At 36.7% G+C, this 16,354-nt stretch overlaps 1 protein-coding gene across 5 annotated transcripts; it reads right to left on the bottom strand.

Annotated features, from left to right (window-relative positions):
- Positions 1-1,754: 1,754 nt before the first annotated feature.
- On the bottom strand, positions 1,755-14,939 carry LOC137939310 (SNF1-related protein kinase regulatory subunit beta-3). Of its 5 annotated transcripts, none has more exons than XM_068784590.1 (4): positions 14,923-14,939; positions 14,284-14,416; positions 2,380-2,479; positions 1,755-2,302 (listed from the first exon to the last, which is right to left on the bottom strand). In XM_068784590.1, the coding sequence occupies exons 3-4, from the start codon at positions 2,404-2,406 to the stop codon at positions 1,985-1,987; spliced, it is 345 nt and encodes a 114-aa protein (XP_068640691.1). In that variant the 5' UTR covers positions 2,407-2,479; positions 14,284-14,416; positions 14,923-14,939; the 3' UTR covers positions 1,755-1,984. The 5 variants fall into 5 exon arrangements, with proteins under 5 accessions (XP_068640691.1, XP_068640690.1, XP_068640689.1 ...); XM_068784589.1 differs by lacking the exon at positions 14,923-14,939 and adding an exon at positions 14,512-14,902; XM_068784588.1 differs by lacking the exon at positions 14,923-14,939 and having other exon boundaries at positions 14,284-14,902.
- Between the last annotated feature and the right edge of the window lie 1,415 nt (positions 14,940-16,354).

Below are 16,354 nucleotides of genomic sequence, written 5' to 3'. Positions count from 1 at the left end.
TTCATGTACATGACTGACATGATCTTCATGTTGGACATGAACTTGATCTTCATGTATCCATTTGGGGGACTAACCCCCCCTTAATGTAACATTCTCTCATAAACTATAAATAGAAACTCATGGTAAAGGGTAAATCATTCAAGTTTTCTTCTCTTCTCTCAAATTCGTCCTAGCCTTTTTCCTTTCTCCTAACCCTTCTCTCTTTTTCCTTCTTTCTTCTTTTTTCCTCTCCTTTCTTCTCCCGTCTTCTTCTTCCTCTCCTCTCTCGCCACTTTGGTTGAGGACCTTATCATGAGATCCTAAATCTAATACGATATCAAAGCAATGGGTTTAGGATCTCAACATTAAGGTGGTAATTAAGTGAGTTTTATCAAGCTTCATGCATTCTTGTTGGTGAAGCAAAGGCTCAGCAAACAAGTCAGATAAATTTTTTTTTTCTCTACCTTTCATGAGATGATTTTGATAGTGTTTTGATCTCAGCAAAAGGTTTGTTGGTTGATCCTTCTATGGAAAAAATTGAGGCTGGTATTTTATCTCTTAGTCATGTTTCATCACAAGGGCAAGTGACAGACATTTTTACAAAATGTCGACAAGCTGGGTATCTACGATATTTTCTCTCCACCACTTTGAGAGGGAGTATTGGAAGACACCTCAAGTTGCATTAAGGTAATATGCATGCCCACGTTAAAGAGGTGGCACAGAGGGTAAATAAGTGTTCTTCTCATAAGGATGACACAATGAGCGTAATTATGTAAGATGATATATGTCTACTTATGGTTTTTCCTTTTAAAAACTTGTAGCCCTAAAGGCATTGTAGTCAATGTAACTCTCTCTCATAAACTATAAATAGAGCTCAAGGTAAGCGGTAGATCATCCAAGTCTTCCCCTCTTCTCTCAAATTCATCCCTACCCTTTCTCCCTTAGCTCAAACTCTCATAAGCTCCATCTCTCTCTAGCCTTCTCTCATTTTCCTCTTTTCTTTCTTCTCCTCCTCTTCTTCTCCTCTCTCACCACTTTGGTTGAGGACTTTATCATGAGATCCTAAATCAAATACTCTACTAACTTGTATTACTTAAGTTCAAATCCATTCCAATTCATCGATGCACAAATGTTTTTCATTATTTCTTTACAAATTTTACTAATAACTATTAGGAAAATCTTATTAAATTTTCAAGCAATTTTCTAGTAGGTAATTACTCAAATTTGGAGCCCCTGGTTCCACTTCTGCATCTTTGAATTAACATGTCCATCTCGTCTGTTTCCTCCTCAAAATTCAGATGTTTATCAACAGCGTCCATTAATTCAACTACATGCATGAGAAAAGGTACCTCTTTCAATGCATGCCTCTTTTTTTAGCAATCATCCTCTTTCATTTTTGGCCAATCTATTAGCAGTAAAAAACATGAACAGCCAACCCAATTACATGTCTACCTGAAAGAAAATGTTGGCCAAAATTCTCAACCCCTCAATTTTGTCTCAAACTGGAACACAATCTAGGAAACCCTAAAGCTACTACATAACAGTGCAATGAAAGCTTTCTGCACATTCCAACCAAAAGAGATTATTTCCATGCAGGCAATCCTACTCACTCCCTGGTAGTAGAATTACTCCCTACCACAAGTTCCATCCACTCCGAACTTCAATACTTTTTGAGATACATTTAGGAATATTTTCATATAGGAATGCCTGCATGGAAGTAGTCAAATAGAAAAGAATGGCAGCAGATCAAATTGGGTCCAATCTGCAATCTTTCAAGTAGCAATTCTGAAGCTGTCAATTTTCTTATGAGGGATTTGCATTGTCTACAAGTGATCCCAACAAACCATGTTACTGTAAATGTATCCTCTGATGTTGCCAGAAGAGCCTAGCAGCTTTACAGCAATATATCTATTTACCCGTTTAAGTTGGAGCTACACCTCCATCTTCCATCACAAAATGGTCAGATTTCCTATCTAAACAGCATATATGAAAGGAGACAGTCATACTAAGTTCCCCTTCTTTGGATTGGTTTATACAGTACGACCGTAACGAATTTGGACCGGAAACGATGGGTGATCCCCAGGGCCACAACAGATCTTGGACTCTCCCGATTTTCTATATATAGATGGTTCAGAATTACATTCTGAGGTAGGGGGAGACTGCTTGAAGCATCTCCGCTTGTTGGGACGCTCAGCAAAGTGTGCTGCAAGTGAGGAGGGACAGCTGGTGGGTCTCGTGATTCATCTTCTGTTCCTGGAAAAGGATTGTTGTAGCTTGATTCGGGCGACCTTGGAACCTCAAATCCCGCTACATTCACTTCATCCTGCAAAATCTTCGAGATCAGAATAACAAAAACATGCACACGTTTGAATAAACAAGTTAAAAAAGTGATAATCTTACTTGATCTTCTCCATGTACATTATCCATGGTGTCAAGCAATTACAACGGCTCTACAAATGCCAAGTCATCCAACTGTTTTAATTCTGTGATGTTGATAATCCTGCAAAAATTCAGCCAGTTAGCATGCTAGGTTTCTTCCAGTCAGAAGTTCAAACATTATAGTCCAGACATCAAAGATAAAATAAATACTTGATTTATGAAACAAACATTTTACAACGATAACCACTGACAAAATATGGAAAGCTATAGGATAATCTACTTTTTTTTCTTTGAATGGCTTCAAAGATGAAAAACATTGACAACAATGCAAATACAGAAAACTTGATACCGTTCACATTATGTTCTCAAAAAAACTCACAAAATAGTAAAAAAGATAAAAAGCCACAGAACGTGCAGATTTTAGTATCACCACACTATGCAAGATCTAGTGATAAGATCTTTTATGGATATTAAGATAATAAGATAATGAGAACAGCAAGATCTGGACCTCAAACTTACATAAACCAAACTTTTTCATTGGGAAACAGGTATGTCATAGTTAAGCAACTATTTGCAATTCTATTATGACATCACTCCACAAGCAAGAGCATAAATAATAAGTGCATGTTCGTAATTATTTTATAAGTAGAGGGGTAGAGAAGGAATTTAAGAAAAGGGGGCGCCAGCCATAAAGGTGCTAGATTGAAGAACTTTCCCTTCTCACTTAGGAGAATGTGCCCAATTGAATTAGGAGCATCCTAGCCAGGTAGTTTCCTAGTTTATCTAGCCTATTTAGCCTAGTAGCATCCTCATTCATTTATATTTCTTAGTTTCACTATAATTATATTATTTCATCTATATAAGAAAGAAGTGCATGGCTAGAGGAAGGATAACCTTTTCTTTTATTAGTTGTTAGCGCATATTCATCCACCTCTCTCTCTTTCTCCCAGTGTCAAACCCCTAGCCAATACAACTCAACAGACCGGTCTATTAAGTGCAGAAAGCCAAGTACCTAACCCAGGTGGACCAGGGGTGGACGGAACCTAACCGAGGTGGGCCAGAACCACCTAGCTCTGACACCCACCATTCCCGTTCCCTACCGCTTCCGTCGGGATTCAAACGCGGAACGTAGTGCCCAACTCTTATACCATGTCAAACGACTAGCCAATACAACTCAACAAACCAGTCTGTTAAGTGCGGAAAGCCAAGTACCTAACCCAGGTGGACCAAGGGTGGACGGAACCACCTAGCTCTGACACCCAGATCTGTGCAAACCTTAATCTTCCTCTTCGTTTTTACACCTTGTCCCTACTAAAACTAAGCCAGTAACAAAAACCTCATCCATTGTGCTTCAATCCCAATTAACTTTATGTCAACAACAAAAAAACCTCAACCATTGTTCTCCAGCACAGTTTATTCACTAAATTAGCCTTCTAGTACTTTTTCATGACTTCCATTTAAGATATTTTTGGCCTCTATCTGTTGTATGTCACCTAAACTAATAAAACCTTCCTATCGGTGCACTACTGAGTCTTTATTGATCATGGTTAAATCATCTCAAATAACTAGCTTTTATTTTCTTGTCTAGTGGCGTGACTTTTTTTTTTTTTTTTTTTTGAGTAAAAATTCCACTAACTTCTAGTGGTGCGACTCATAGCTAATTTCTCATACATTCATTTCTAACTTTGTCTTTCCCAGTTCACCATACATGCACCACCAAAACACTGATCTGTATTGCCATCCCCTTCTAGAAATGATGCATCCCCTTGTTTGGAAACAATGGTGCTTCATTGTTGCCCATTGCTCCACTTCACAAAGCAAGGCAGGTATTTACAGCTTCCTTGTAGCATATTGGGTTAAGGTTTAAGGGCATAGGATGTAATTTAGGGTTTTTTAATACAGAATATTTTTGTAATGTAATTAAGTGGCATGAGAAAGGGGGCGCATGGAACGTGCAAATCAGGTGCACGAGTTCCTAGTGAATCCATAGTGATTTAGGAAAGTTTGTTGGTAAGTCCTAGTTGTTAAAAGACTTTTAGTTTAGAAATTGCTGTTAGGAGAGTCCAAATTCGCAGAGTTTCAATTAGAGAAGTCTCCAAGTTGCTGGAGTTGGTAGAGTCTAATTTAGAAAAGTATCAATTAAAGAAGTCCTAGTTTGATTACGATGAGGATGTAAGTAGCTGTTTTATAAATTAGAAGACAATTTAGAGGAGGGTTCACATTGAGCTCTCTCCTCTCTTGCCCTATTTCTATCCTCTTCTCTCTCATTCTAACTTGCTCTACCCTTCTCAATTTTCTTTATTTTGCTCCTTGCTCATGCCCAAACTGAGCCACTCTTGGTTCCCTACTGTCCTCGCCCTCTGTTCTACCCAACTCTCAAGCTTAGGCTGACTTGCACCTGCTATACAAGTGTTTGCAAGATTTTACTTAACCCCTTTCTCATACACTAATCTTAGGGCTTCAGCCAAGCAGCATTTACCTATATTGTCATTCACCTCAGTCTCTCCTCGAATGATCAGGCCTAGTTAACAAAAGCTTGACCTTTTCAGATGAAGTTAATTGAATTTTTCAACTAAAAATTTGCAATGCATACATATAAGCCTTACTTCAGCCATCTTTTGAAGCCTTTTATTCTAAGGGAGGCGTCCGTGTATATACCTTCCTACACATCCCACCTATACATCAGCTAACAAATGCTAAATCATCTGTAAACAACATACACCACTGGGTTATTTATTAGATTTGGATTGGAAGTACATAACGATAACTGAAACAAGATAGAGCTTAAGCATGACACTTGTGAAAGCCCACAATATTAATCACGATTGTTGCGACCTACAGTATTAAACAGACATGAGGCCCCCTAGGAACATTTTTCATCCCAAATATTCACCAGATCACCATTTGTAATATCTTCAAACAAGGTCTATTGTTTGTGCTATCTTGCCAAACATTTATACATCAATCAAGTTCAATAGCAGCAATCAAGTTAGACATTAGAACCTTATTTAACAAGGAAAATGCTTTCTCAATAGAATTCCAACCATACTAAATGATATATGAATCATGAATGTACAAATCAAATTATAAGATATTCAGAAGTTTGCCACAGGTTACACTTACCTTCTAGACTTAAACTTATCACACCCAACCCAGTAATTGAACAGGTATTAACAGAGGTAAATTGTGGTTTTATGATATCATAGACAGAGAGATATAAAAAGCATAACATGATGAGAAACACAATCATCAATGATCAGGGTTTATCCCAACCATGTTCAGGTCAGCCAAATGTATCCCTCAACCTTCCATTCCTTTTACGCAGTTGAGCCTAGTAGCAGCAAAAGACATTTTGGAATATTGAATGACCATGAACCTACAGTGACTGGTTTGCCTACTGAAGTCAAAACTCATGTATTGTCGAAGATGAGCCAACATTGAAACATTTAGATTATAGCGAGAAATTTTTTAACCATGCTTATCCAATTTAATTAGGTATGCACAACCCAACTGGACTATCATCCAACCTGTGCCATTCCTAACCTCATCATTGCTAAAGCTCTTTCACTCAATTGTTTTCATTATATGATAAAGTAGGCTGTCAAACTCACTTTGATTTCAACTATCCAAAACTCAGGCGTATCAATCCTTAACAAATTCAACAAAACTAAAAAAAGAATAAACACCAAATTGCGACCGAACAAGTACTACCACAACCACATGCCCAGATTCCTATGGAAATAACAAATCCAACTCCATGTTATTCAGAGAATATTTACAAGACAAATTGGAATAAACAGGGTAAATTTTCTGTTTATTTTGGAAGACAAACCTTCCTTTTTATTTTTTATTATTGAAATAAGTTAATTCAAAATTTCTAAGATACAGACCGCATCGGATCTGTCCAATCTGGTTTTGTTGATGGGTTGGACACTGTTCTTAAAACTTTGACTATTTGAACTCTTTTGTGGTATGTCAAGTAACCTTATTCTGAGAGAACATTGATAGATTGAAAACAAGCTGTTGATGACAATAGAACCTTCAAGCACTCCTGGTAATGGTGATGGCAGAATGTACTTTCTAACATAAGAAGGCACTAAAATTCAGAGAAATGTCTCATCCCTTGAATCAGAGAAAGTACAAATCCCAGAGAATTGCCAAATTTCATCCACAGATGTAAGGGCCATCATTCTCTAAGGTGGTTGTTATTCTCATACAGATCTCACAACCACTCTCCGTTATTTTAAAACAAAATCTTCTATGCAGAGTTTAATACATGCATTAACCACTGCTTGTATTTTTTAATATGATACAAATTTAGCACCACTCTCGTGCTTGATTCCTAAATCAGAGCCATCAGAAGTGAAACAGGCTACCTGATTGTATAAGCGGTCAAAGAGTGGGTTGGGGTGGAAGTTGGCATGTCATGTATTCAAAATCCAGCAGGGCAACCTATAGAAAATGCTACAAAGTGAGAGAGTAAGAGTTACCAATTGAAAGTAAATCCAAACACTGTATTGGGTTATTATTTGTTTATGGAGTACCCTGAGGTAAGGGAATGACACTGGGGCAGCTTAGAAAAAGATAGGTTAGGGCCTAGATTTCTATGCTGCATTAATCAAATCTTCTGGTGTAATGGCTAGGCATATACACATATCTTCCCAAATTTATACTAACGTTGTTCACAGAAGTCTCGCCCATATCTTCAAATTTTGCATCCCTAGACTACTTACTTTTCAATTTTGAAATAAAACTAAGGGCTGCTAGTTAAATCACCCATTAAGTGCAAGATCTCTTAACTATTCATACCATTTATAATTTTCCCTACAATACAGTGACACATCTTTTATCAAAATCAAACATAAGATCAAGTTTGTAATGCTAACAACGGAGTATTAAACTTATTCATCTGCAAGGAGTTCTCCTATACTCATCAAGTACAGGCTTTTTTTTTTTCTTTTTGCAAAGAGGACAATTTCCTGATGCTGAACATCCCCAATCCCTGGATGACACCAAAAATACTGGTATTTGAATGGATGAACCCTCTCAGATTACCAAGGGGGGGTTAGTCCACCATGAAGTGGAATGAATTCTCCCGCATTACCTAGTTCATTAAATAATGTCGTTAGTGTAGAATGAATTACATTGAAGTTAAATTATATCACTTCATTCTCTCAGGCAAAAATCGGGGAAAGCTGATTCAGACCTATTTGCGAATCAACCGATTGAAGCGCACGACGCGTTGCTCCCGCCCCCCCCCCCCCCCCCCCCCCCCCCCCTGCGATCTTTCAACAAAGTTTTTTTTTTTCTCTTCTCCCTCTTCCCCCCACCCCCGTCGGCCTTCCTTCCTCTCGGTCTTTCTCCCTCTCGGCCTCCCTCTCCTCTCCCTCTTGACCTCCGTCGCAGAGCACAGGAGGCCGAGCCTCTCAGCTTCTCTCCTCCCTCCCCCTTGTCGGCCTTCCTCCCTCTCGGCTTCCCTCTCCTCTCCTTCCCTCTCGACCTCCGTCGCAGAGCACGGGAGGCCAAACCTCTGTCGCAGAGCCTCTCGGGCTCCCAACTTCTCTTCTCTCTCAGCCTCCCTCTCGGAGTACCGTTGGAGCGCCACCTCCGTCGCCGTTGCCCACTGGCCCGCCGCTGAGGAAGACGACGTGCGCTAAGGAAGACGACGGTTTAATTTTTCCTAACTTAGGAAAAATTAAACCATCGTCATAAAAATAATAATTTATAATGTTTATTTGTAAAATAATTATTTTTATTTATTTAATATATTTATATTATAATTACTATATTAAATTAGTGATTTAATAGTCATAATTAAAATATTTTTAAAATAAATATTTGATAAATTATTTTGGTTTAATTATCCCATTGCTATAATTAATTAAACCAATGGTTTTAATATATATATATATTTATGTTATTGATAAATATATATTTATTTATTATATTAATTTTTTATTATTGTATTAAATTAGTGGTTTTTAATGTTAAAACATATCTTATGTTATTTTTATTTTATTTATTTTATTTTTTAATAATTTATTCTAGTCACAAATTATAATTGTATTAATTTATAATAAACTATTATAATTAAGTAATATAATATAGTTTTTTTATTAATTAAGATATTAATATATTCTAATATTACACGTTAAATCACTTACAAGTGTAGTAACCATGTTTATTTTAGTTAATTATCTGTTTAGATATATGTTCTATTTAAGTATATTATAAAAGGTTACTCATTCTCTTGTTTATATCATACTTTTCATATGGGGGCACTAACACTGGAATCTGTTTTCCAGTGCACTTAAACTTGTCTACACTAACACCCAAAGATGAGTTGAAGTTGAATCAATTCATTTAAGTTCAATTCAAGCTCATCGTGGACTAACCCCCCCCCCCCCCCCCCCCCCCCCCCCCCCCTCACCAAGAGAGAAATATTTCACACTCTCAAAACATAATTTCACAGAAAAAGATCAGAAAAATAGAGATAAGCAAATACAAAAAAATAACAAAAAAGAACCCACCAGTATAAATACAATGGTTAAGCTGCATCTATTTCTGATATGGTTTACTTCATGCATAACACAGAAGTCAAGGAGATCTTCACTATTTAATCCTCAATTGAAAGACACTTTAGATGCACTTACAAATTGTTAGAAGTTATGGGTATTTCAGTAATTTTATAGATGGTTAGTTCAGAGAATTTGAAGTCGAAACAGTCCAGAATCTAATACTGTTTGATGTGGTCATATCTGTAATTTTCCTTTATCTAATGCCCCATTGTATGTTGCTGTACATGTCACTTATGAGTGTATTTTAGTCCTTTTGCATTTTAGTCCTTTTGCATTTATTCAGTTAATTGAGATTAATAAAGGATGAGGGGTTGATTTTGAACCCTAACAAGCAGGCAGCACAATGCAGCTCTTCTCTTCCCCTCTCTCTTATTTCTTCTTTTTCTCTTTTATTTCTCTTCAATTTTCAACTTTTCATGTTATCAGAGCAATCCAATCTGTAGATAAACCTAAAGTCAGAGATTTTCTCTTCCTCAAGCCTGTGACCTTTCTCCAAGTTGGGTCATTTCAATTTTCCATTGGTTGAACTTAAAGATTAGTTCTTTATCCCCTTTCTGTGCCTTAACCTAAGGGTTAATGGCTTGTGCTGCTACATAAAGCAATTATTATGTCTTTCCGATCCTGTAAGGATCAAATGAAGCATTGGGAAGTGATTTGGAAGACTTGTGCCTATCTCTGGGACACAAGTGTGCCTGTGCAGACCTTATAGGGTACATGTATGTTCCTGATTTTTTGGTTAATTGCTGTAATTGTTGTTCCTAGTGAACTACCGAGTACTAATTCAGGATTTTCTATAAATTCTAGTGAATTTTATAAAGTGTGGGGACCTTAGGTTTGAGACAGTTGTTTTGTGCGGAATTATCTGCTGCTATTACTACTAGTGCAATTGCTGTTTATTGGGCATCTCTATGGCTGATACGGGAGATAAAATACCCATGACTTCTAACACAAAAATAAATCAGACGTTCCTTCCAATCATGAGGAAACAAGTACACTTGGAAAGCACTGTACAAAGGAGAGTTGTATGCTGCATTCAGGAAGGACCCAAAAAAGAATCTATCGATTCTCTCTAGATCATAGGTGCAATGATTTACATCACGGATGACGTCTCTGGTTCAAGTCCAGGATGGCCCAGTTGCACCAGGGAACATTCTGGATAGTCAAAGTAAGGCTTGGCAGTAAATAATTGCCACAAGTAAAATCAGATCTCACCCTCTTTGTTTCTACAACAAGTTCCTCGAAAGCAATCTCACATAGTTGTCAAATTTGCAATTCAAAAACTCTCCAACAAATTTTGCAAGCAAGAAGGAACCCAACAAAAAGGAGGCATTTGATCACTCCCTGCTTAAGGCCTATGTTATTGGAAAAGAAAACATGTCATTTTCGAAAATAGGATACTATCTGCCTTCTCATAAAATTTTGTGCAAAAAAGAAGATTTTGCCTCTCACACCACGTGTCCTTGTTTTACTATAAATATCAAAAGAACCCTAATGCTCTTATGGGAACATAAATCCATGTTTATCAATTCTTAAATTATGGGGTAGTAATGTCTCCGAAATTGCATCCTTTCAGTTAATGTAAGGTCAAGGTCCATCCCAAAATGACTAATCAAATCTGAAGGCCACTTCCAAAAATAAGCAAAGGATCATTCCGATCTTTGGCCATGTGAAACTAATCTTAACATTCCCCCCTTTTGCGGTAGGCCCTATTTGTGACCCCTACATGTGAACAATTTTAGGTAGAAGCACACATAAAAAATACCCAATCTGATAACATGTTAGAGTTGGGTCGAAATCTATCCCAAAATAACTAGTCAAATTAGGAGGCAACGGATAAGCACAGGATATTTCTAATCTTTGATCCATGTAAGACTATTCTTAAATAAATCATTAGTTGACTACACTGAGAAGACACCAACTTATTTTTTTATAGCCAGCCAATTATTTTGTAAAATTACTGTTGACTTTGCTTAGTTGCTTTGAGATGTCAAAATTTCAAGTCTCACGAAAAATGGTTCCTATCATTCTCTCCATTGTTTACAGGAATTGCATCAATTAGGATAAGGAAATAGGACAATATAGTATGAGAAAGTAACCATTACTTGCACCCCCCTTGTTAGATGCAATTTTCTAAATACCCATGATAATGTGATGAATGAAATAGTCGAGCTGCTCGATGTTCTGATTCTCAATCTACATATAGTCATACCAATCATAGGGCTATGGGCAGCTTACTGGAAGTGCCGAACTAATTGAACTAGTATCAAGAATGCAAAATAGTTAAACATCAACACAATGCTACGTATACAAGCTCCAGAAAATGAACGCAATCAGCAATCTGAAGTTTATTATAATCATCAAACTGAAAGACGGAATTATAAAGTAAATGGCATCCCAAGTAATCACAGAGCAATTACACAGCAATCTTCTAGAAGAATTAAGATGTAATGACCCTTCAGTTTCATGTAATTTGGAAATATAAAAAAGCAGCTCTAAAGTCTACAGACACAAAGTAGGGGTTAAAATTGCATGGTAGTAACAATTAAGTTTATCCAGTCAAAGATAAGTTCACTAGACCTCAAAGTGCAAGGTACTTTTAATGTTCCAAGTATAATGCACTTGTGGAAGCAGGTCATCTGCAGAAATGAGAATGTGCCATTTAGATGACTAAGAATAATTTTTACTATTTTAATTTTGAAAAACCTCTTCTCTTTTGATCAAAATTTAATTATTGAAAATTACTTTTATGTTAACACGACTCTACAAATGGTAAAAGCATTAAGATGATTTATTCCTCATAACTGCAATAATTGCTGGCCATAAGCTTCATATCTGTCATGCATGAGCAACATGCTCACTTAACTGAACAAAAAGCTTGGGCACTTATAATTCCTTGACATTGCAGTAAGGAAGTTGCATTCAGGTACTGACTAATAAGGAGGTTGAAACCTCTTACGTTTGTTACATAAAATCCTACTTCCTCAACATAAAAGGATGGGACCACAATTTTTTTCTCTCAGTTATATGGTGTTATCATTCTCTTAAGCCACTTCCTTTCCTGAGTTTCCATTTAAAGAATTCAAAACTCCAACCTGCATGTCCTACATTCATGATTAATCTCCTAACTGCTTTTCCTGGAAATGCATGCTTGAAATAAATACCTCAGTCAGGAGGTATAGAAATATGCGATCGATCAAGACATCCAAATGAGAAAGCATGAACAAAAGGCTTATCAAAGAAGTATATGACGGTAAGAAAGTCTATCACTGTGATACTGATATAAAGATTCTTTCTTTTTGAAAAGTGATATAAAAAAAATTAACCCTTAAATTTGCATTAACTATTTCTAGAAATCTAATCTGTAATTTGCCTTTATTCATCCATTCTTTACTAAACAAAGCAAGATCCGGTAAATACAAAAATTGTTTTTAAAAATCTAAAAAGGCATAAGCCTCTAATCTTTGAGATTAATCTTTGGAAACTTTACTAGATAAAAGAGAGAAACTGCCACATGAGATGCCAAAGACAAGGTCTGAATTCCAGAAACCTTAAGGGAGGTGCATGATCTAAAGATGCCATCTGATAATTATACAAGCAAAACTGAAAGTTTGGGAACCACAGCCCCAAAAAGAAATAGAGGTTATTTACTAGGGTAATTCATGAAATAATAGGAGTTCTAGAGCAATTAATTCAAAGAGTAACAAACATGGGTTTAGGGTATATGGAAAGAGCAACTTATAGTGGATTCATGGATGGTCTAAGTGAAAGAAAAGGTGTTATAGATATCTGAAGGGAGTTCTAAACAAAAAAAAGAAAACAGAGCTTAATAAAGAACAGACAGAAGTGCAAAATTTTCCCTTCCAATGGTCACCTCTAAACCACAAGGACACCTGTGCTAGACTTCAGCAGAAGCTACAAGATGATAAATGCCCATGCAGTTCGTGTGACTTACAGAGCACAACCTCAGCTTAATGCTTTTCTCATCTTGATACAACAGGTTAATGTTGAATTGCTTGATCATTTAATTTGTTGCTCACTGCATGTACAAAATCAACTTTCTAAATAAAACAGCTACAGGGTTCTTAAAGCAAATGTGAATGAGACATCTCAAGACAACCAGTGCCCCACTTGTGGAAGACTAACCTGAGAGTTACTAGGTGAACTTTATTAGGAGTAACATTGTTTGAGATTTTTATCAGTGTCATTAAGGGTTTAACGTCTGTTGAGAATGTTATAGTCCAGATTTTGTGTTTTTTTCTCATCCGCTTCTAAATGCTATATTTTCAGGGATAAGGCCATCCATTCCCTGCTGGATGCTCTTTACAGACAGTCACTGATAAAACCAATTAATATCTCCTTACATAATTTCTCTGAGAAATAATTCCTTTTCCTCTCAAATTATAAAATAATTTTTTTCCAGTGGTCATGACTGTGAAACTAATTAATAATCTTGCTCGACAGGTTAGCCCCACAAAATTGGTAGTAATCAAAGTAAAAAAAAAATATTAAAATTTTCCCCTAACGCTTTAACTGCTATAACATTCTAAGAGAGGACAAAATTGGTAGTAATCCAGTTCACAGGAAAAGATAACCAAAGTGAAAAAAAAAAAAAACAATAAATAACAATAAAAAATAACTATAACACAATAATAGCCGGTCTGATATAATTATTCCCGTACACTTTAACTGATATAACATTCTAAGAGAGGAAAAGAAAGAAATAACAGAATATATACCCAAATTAAATCCCTGAATTTGTCTACCTACCTCGCCCACATTTGAAGGTCTTGCAAGAAGTTACTCAGAAAGTTCGAACAAATACGAAGGAAAAAATTTACTTTGAAGCTATTCCGAAGACTGCCGTGAAAATTACACAAGAACACGATACAGAAAATTGCCGCAGGTATCACGATTTTTCCTTTTTCCAACATAGATTCAAGAATTGTGAAAGAAAATACACCAGACTCATCAGCTTAGTCTTCCAACACACCCTTCAAAAATAGGGTACTCAATGTTTATCTTCAGTGCCGTGCGCACTAAGAAAAACTTGAATCGCAAGGAATCTTTATCCATTGAACCAAAAACTGAAACATGCATAAAACCGAAAATCCAACGACAGTACGCCACCAAATATTCATACCTCAAAGGTAGAAATTAAAAAAAAAATCATAATTGCAGAATGCCAACTAAGCAGATAAGAGAAGACCCATCGAAATAAAAGCTGTAAAAAAAATGTCTTCACAAACAAACATGCATCCATTACTACTCGAAAAGAGCAAATGGGTTATGATAAGTTAAGAAAAACCAGAAATAATCTCAAATAAAACAGGTCAAGGAAGATAAATACCTCTAGATACACTCACCAATAAAGCTCTTCGCCTGCCAATTCCAACAGAAGAACATATGCTAGAGGAGAGCAAATCTAACATAGATTCCTCAAATGAGACCCTTCAATTCTTAAACCGTAGATGGGGAAAAAGCTACACATGCAAAGATATATTATAGGCAGGAATGCAGCGGTAGAAATGAAACCAAGGTGATTTTGAAGAGTTTCAAAAACATCGATTTGCCAGACCTGAAGACATAACGCGACGTGCAAATGAGGAATACAATAAATTAACATGCTTTCTTGTCTTTTTGTGTTTCCTCTGGTAATTACAATGACTTGCTTGCCCTCATGGTTTGTACTTTGTGAGAAAGACGTTTAGGTCTCTGAAGATTAAAAAAAAAAAAAAACGTCTCTCGGACTATGCGTGCTCTAATGGTCACGAGAAGTTTAGCTGCTCTAACCAGACGGCCACTTTAATGGAGGAAACGCATCCTTTTGAAAGATCAAAGCCAAAGGGAGAAAATTTTGTGATCTCAGAGACAATTCTTGTTTAGAATAGGAAAAACCAAGAGACGTAAGGTCCTAGTTTTGCGTCACCGAAGATCGACATTACTATGAAATCAAGTTCGCATCTGAAAACCACGGAGAAGGACCTACTTGTGCATCGTAGAAGAACACGCATCCTTTCCTATTCAATTGGGGAAGCCTCCTGGATGATTCGTATCGTCTGACCCCGATTAGGGATGGCTGTGAACCGAGCCAGCTCGTGAGCGGCTCGAACTTTGTTCGGTCCCGGTTTGATTCGATTCAGTATACCTCGGATCTCGAGTGAGTTCGAGATCAGGGGTCGGCTAATTTAAATTAACGAGCTGAGTTCGATTGAATCAAGGTTTGGCTCGAAAGCTCGCGAGCCTGCTCGTTAATTTAACGAGTGACGCGGGATTCGGGGGAGTCGGGACCGGGAACGGGACCAAAAGTTGGAGCGCCGCGCGGAGCGGGAGTGAGAGGGGGGGATTTTTCCTCCCCTTGTCACCGTCGAGCCCCTCCTGTCCACTGTGTGGCCGCCTCTGTCGCCGTCGACAATTGCCTCTCCGGCCGCCTTCTACCTTCCCGTCACCGCTCGACTTCTTCCCCCTCGTCTGCCATTGCCTTTGTTTTCGTCGTCATAGTTGTTATCTCCGACGAACGTTCCTCGCTAATGCCGCTGGAAGGTTTTCCCTCCGCATCGTTCCTTGTCCTAGGCAGATACCAGAGGACCTAAGTTAGAAGGGAAAAATAATTACCCCCCCCACGAGAAGACGATTTCGCACGTGCGAGATCATAAACAAGTGAAAAAAATAATAAAAAATTTTAGGGACTATTAGTAGTTTTTTTAATAAATGTTGAAAAAAATATTTTTAGTAGAAATACGTTTCTAGAGACTATTAGTACCTCATGTTTTTTTGAAATATTTTTTTAATTGGAAATTCTTATTAAAAAAATGATATAATTTTATAAGCAAGATTTTTTTGCAAAAACCGTATAAAAAAACTTTGATTAAGTATTTGACAGTTGATGCTGTAATATTTTTAGCATGAAGCAAATTTCATAGCAATTTTGTGTTTGACATTTTATTTGATTAAAAAATTATCTATAAGTATAGTAATATATTAGATTAATTATTAATTTTTATTTATTTCCCTAAAAGAGGCAATAAGAGGTCCATTTAACTTTCCTAAGAAAATTTTAAAATATTTCTTGTAATTTTCTAGTAATTCACTAATAGTAATAGGATTTTATTTAAAGGTTTTTTTGAAAATATGTATCCTAGGAAAAATATTTCTAGTTTTTCCTAGAATATTGTTGAATTTAGGATCCATTTTCCATAATTCCGAGCAAGAGAAAAAAGTAGAGAGAAGAAAAAATAAAAGAGAAAAGAGAGGTTGCGCCAAACAAAGAGAGAGAAAGAGAGAGAGAGAGAGAGAGAGATTAACTCACGAAATAGATGTGTAACTTGATTAATTTCGAATTACAACACCTCTATTTATAGTACAGGAAAAGGTAGAGTCCTTATACAATTAGCCTTTCAATCCTAATTACATTCCAACTC

The sequence above is a fragment of the Aristolochia californica genome, unplaced genomic scaffold (genome assembly GCF_029961685.1).
Source record: "Aristolochia californica isolate CCGP_79_NKW_82.1479 unplaced genomic scaffold, dmAriCali1.0.hap1 SCAF_8, whole genome shotgun sequence".
NCBI classification, from domain to species: Eukaryota; Viridiplantae; Streptophyta; class Magnoliopsida; order Piperales; family Aristolochiaceae; genus Aristolochia; species Aristolochia californica.
This window is presented reverse-complemented; position numbering and strand designations above follow the sequence as displayed.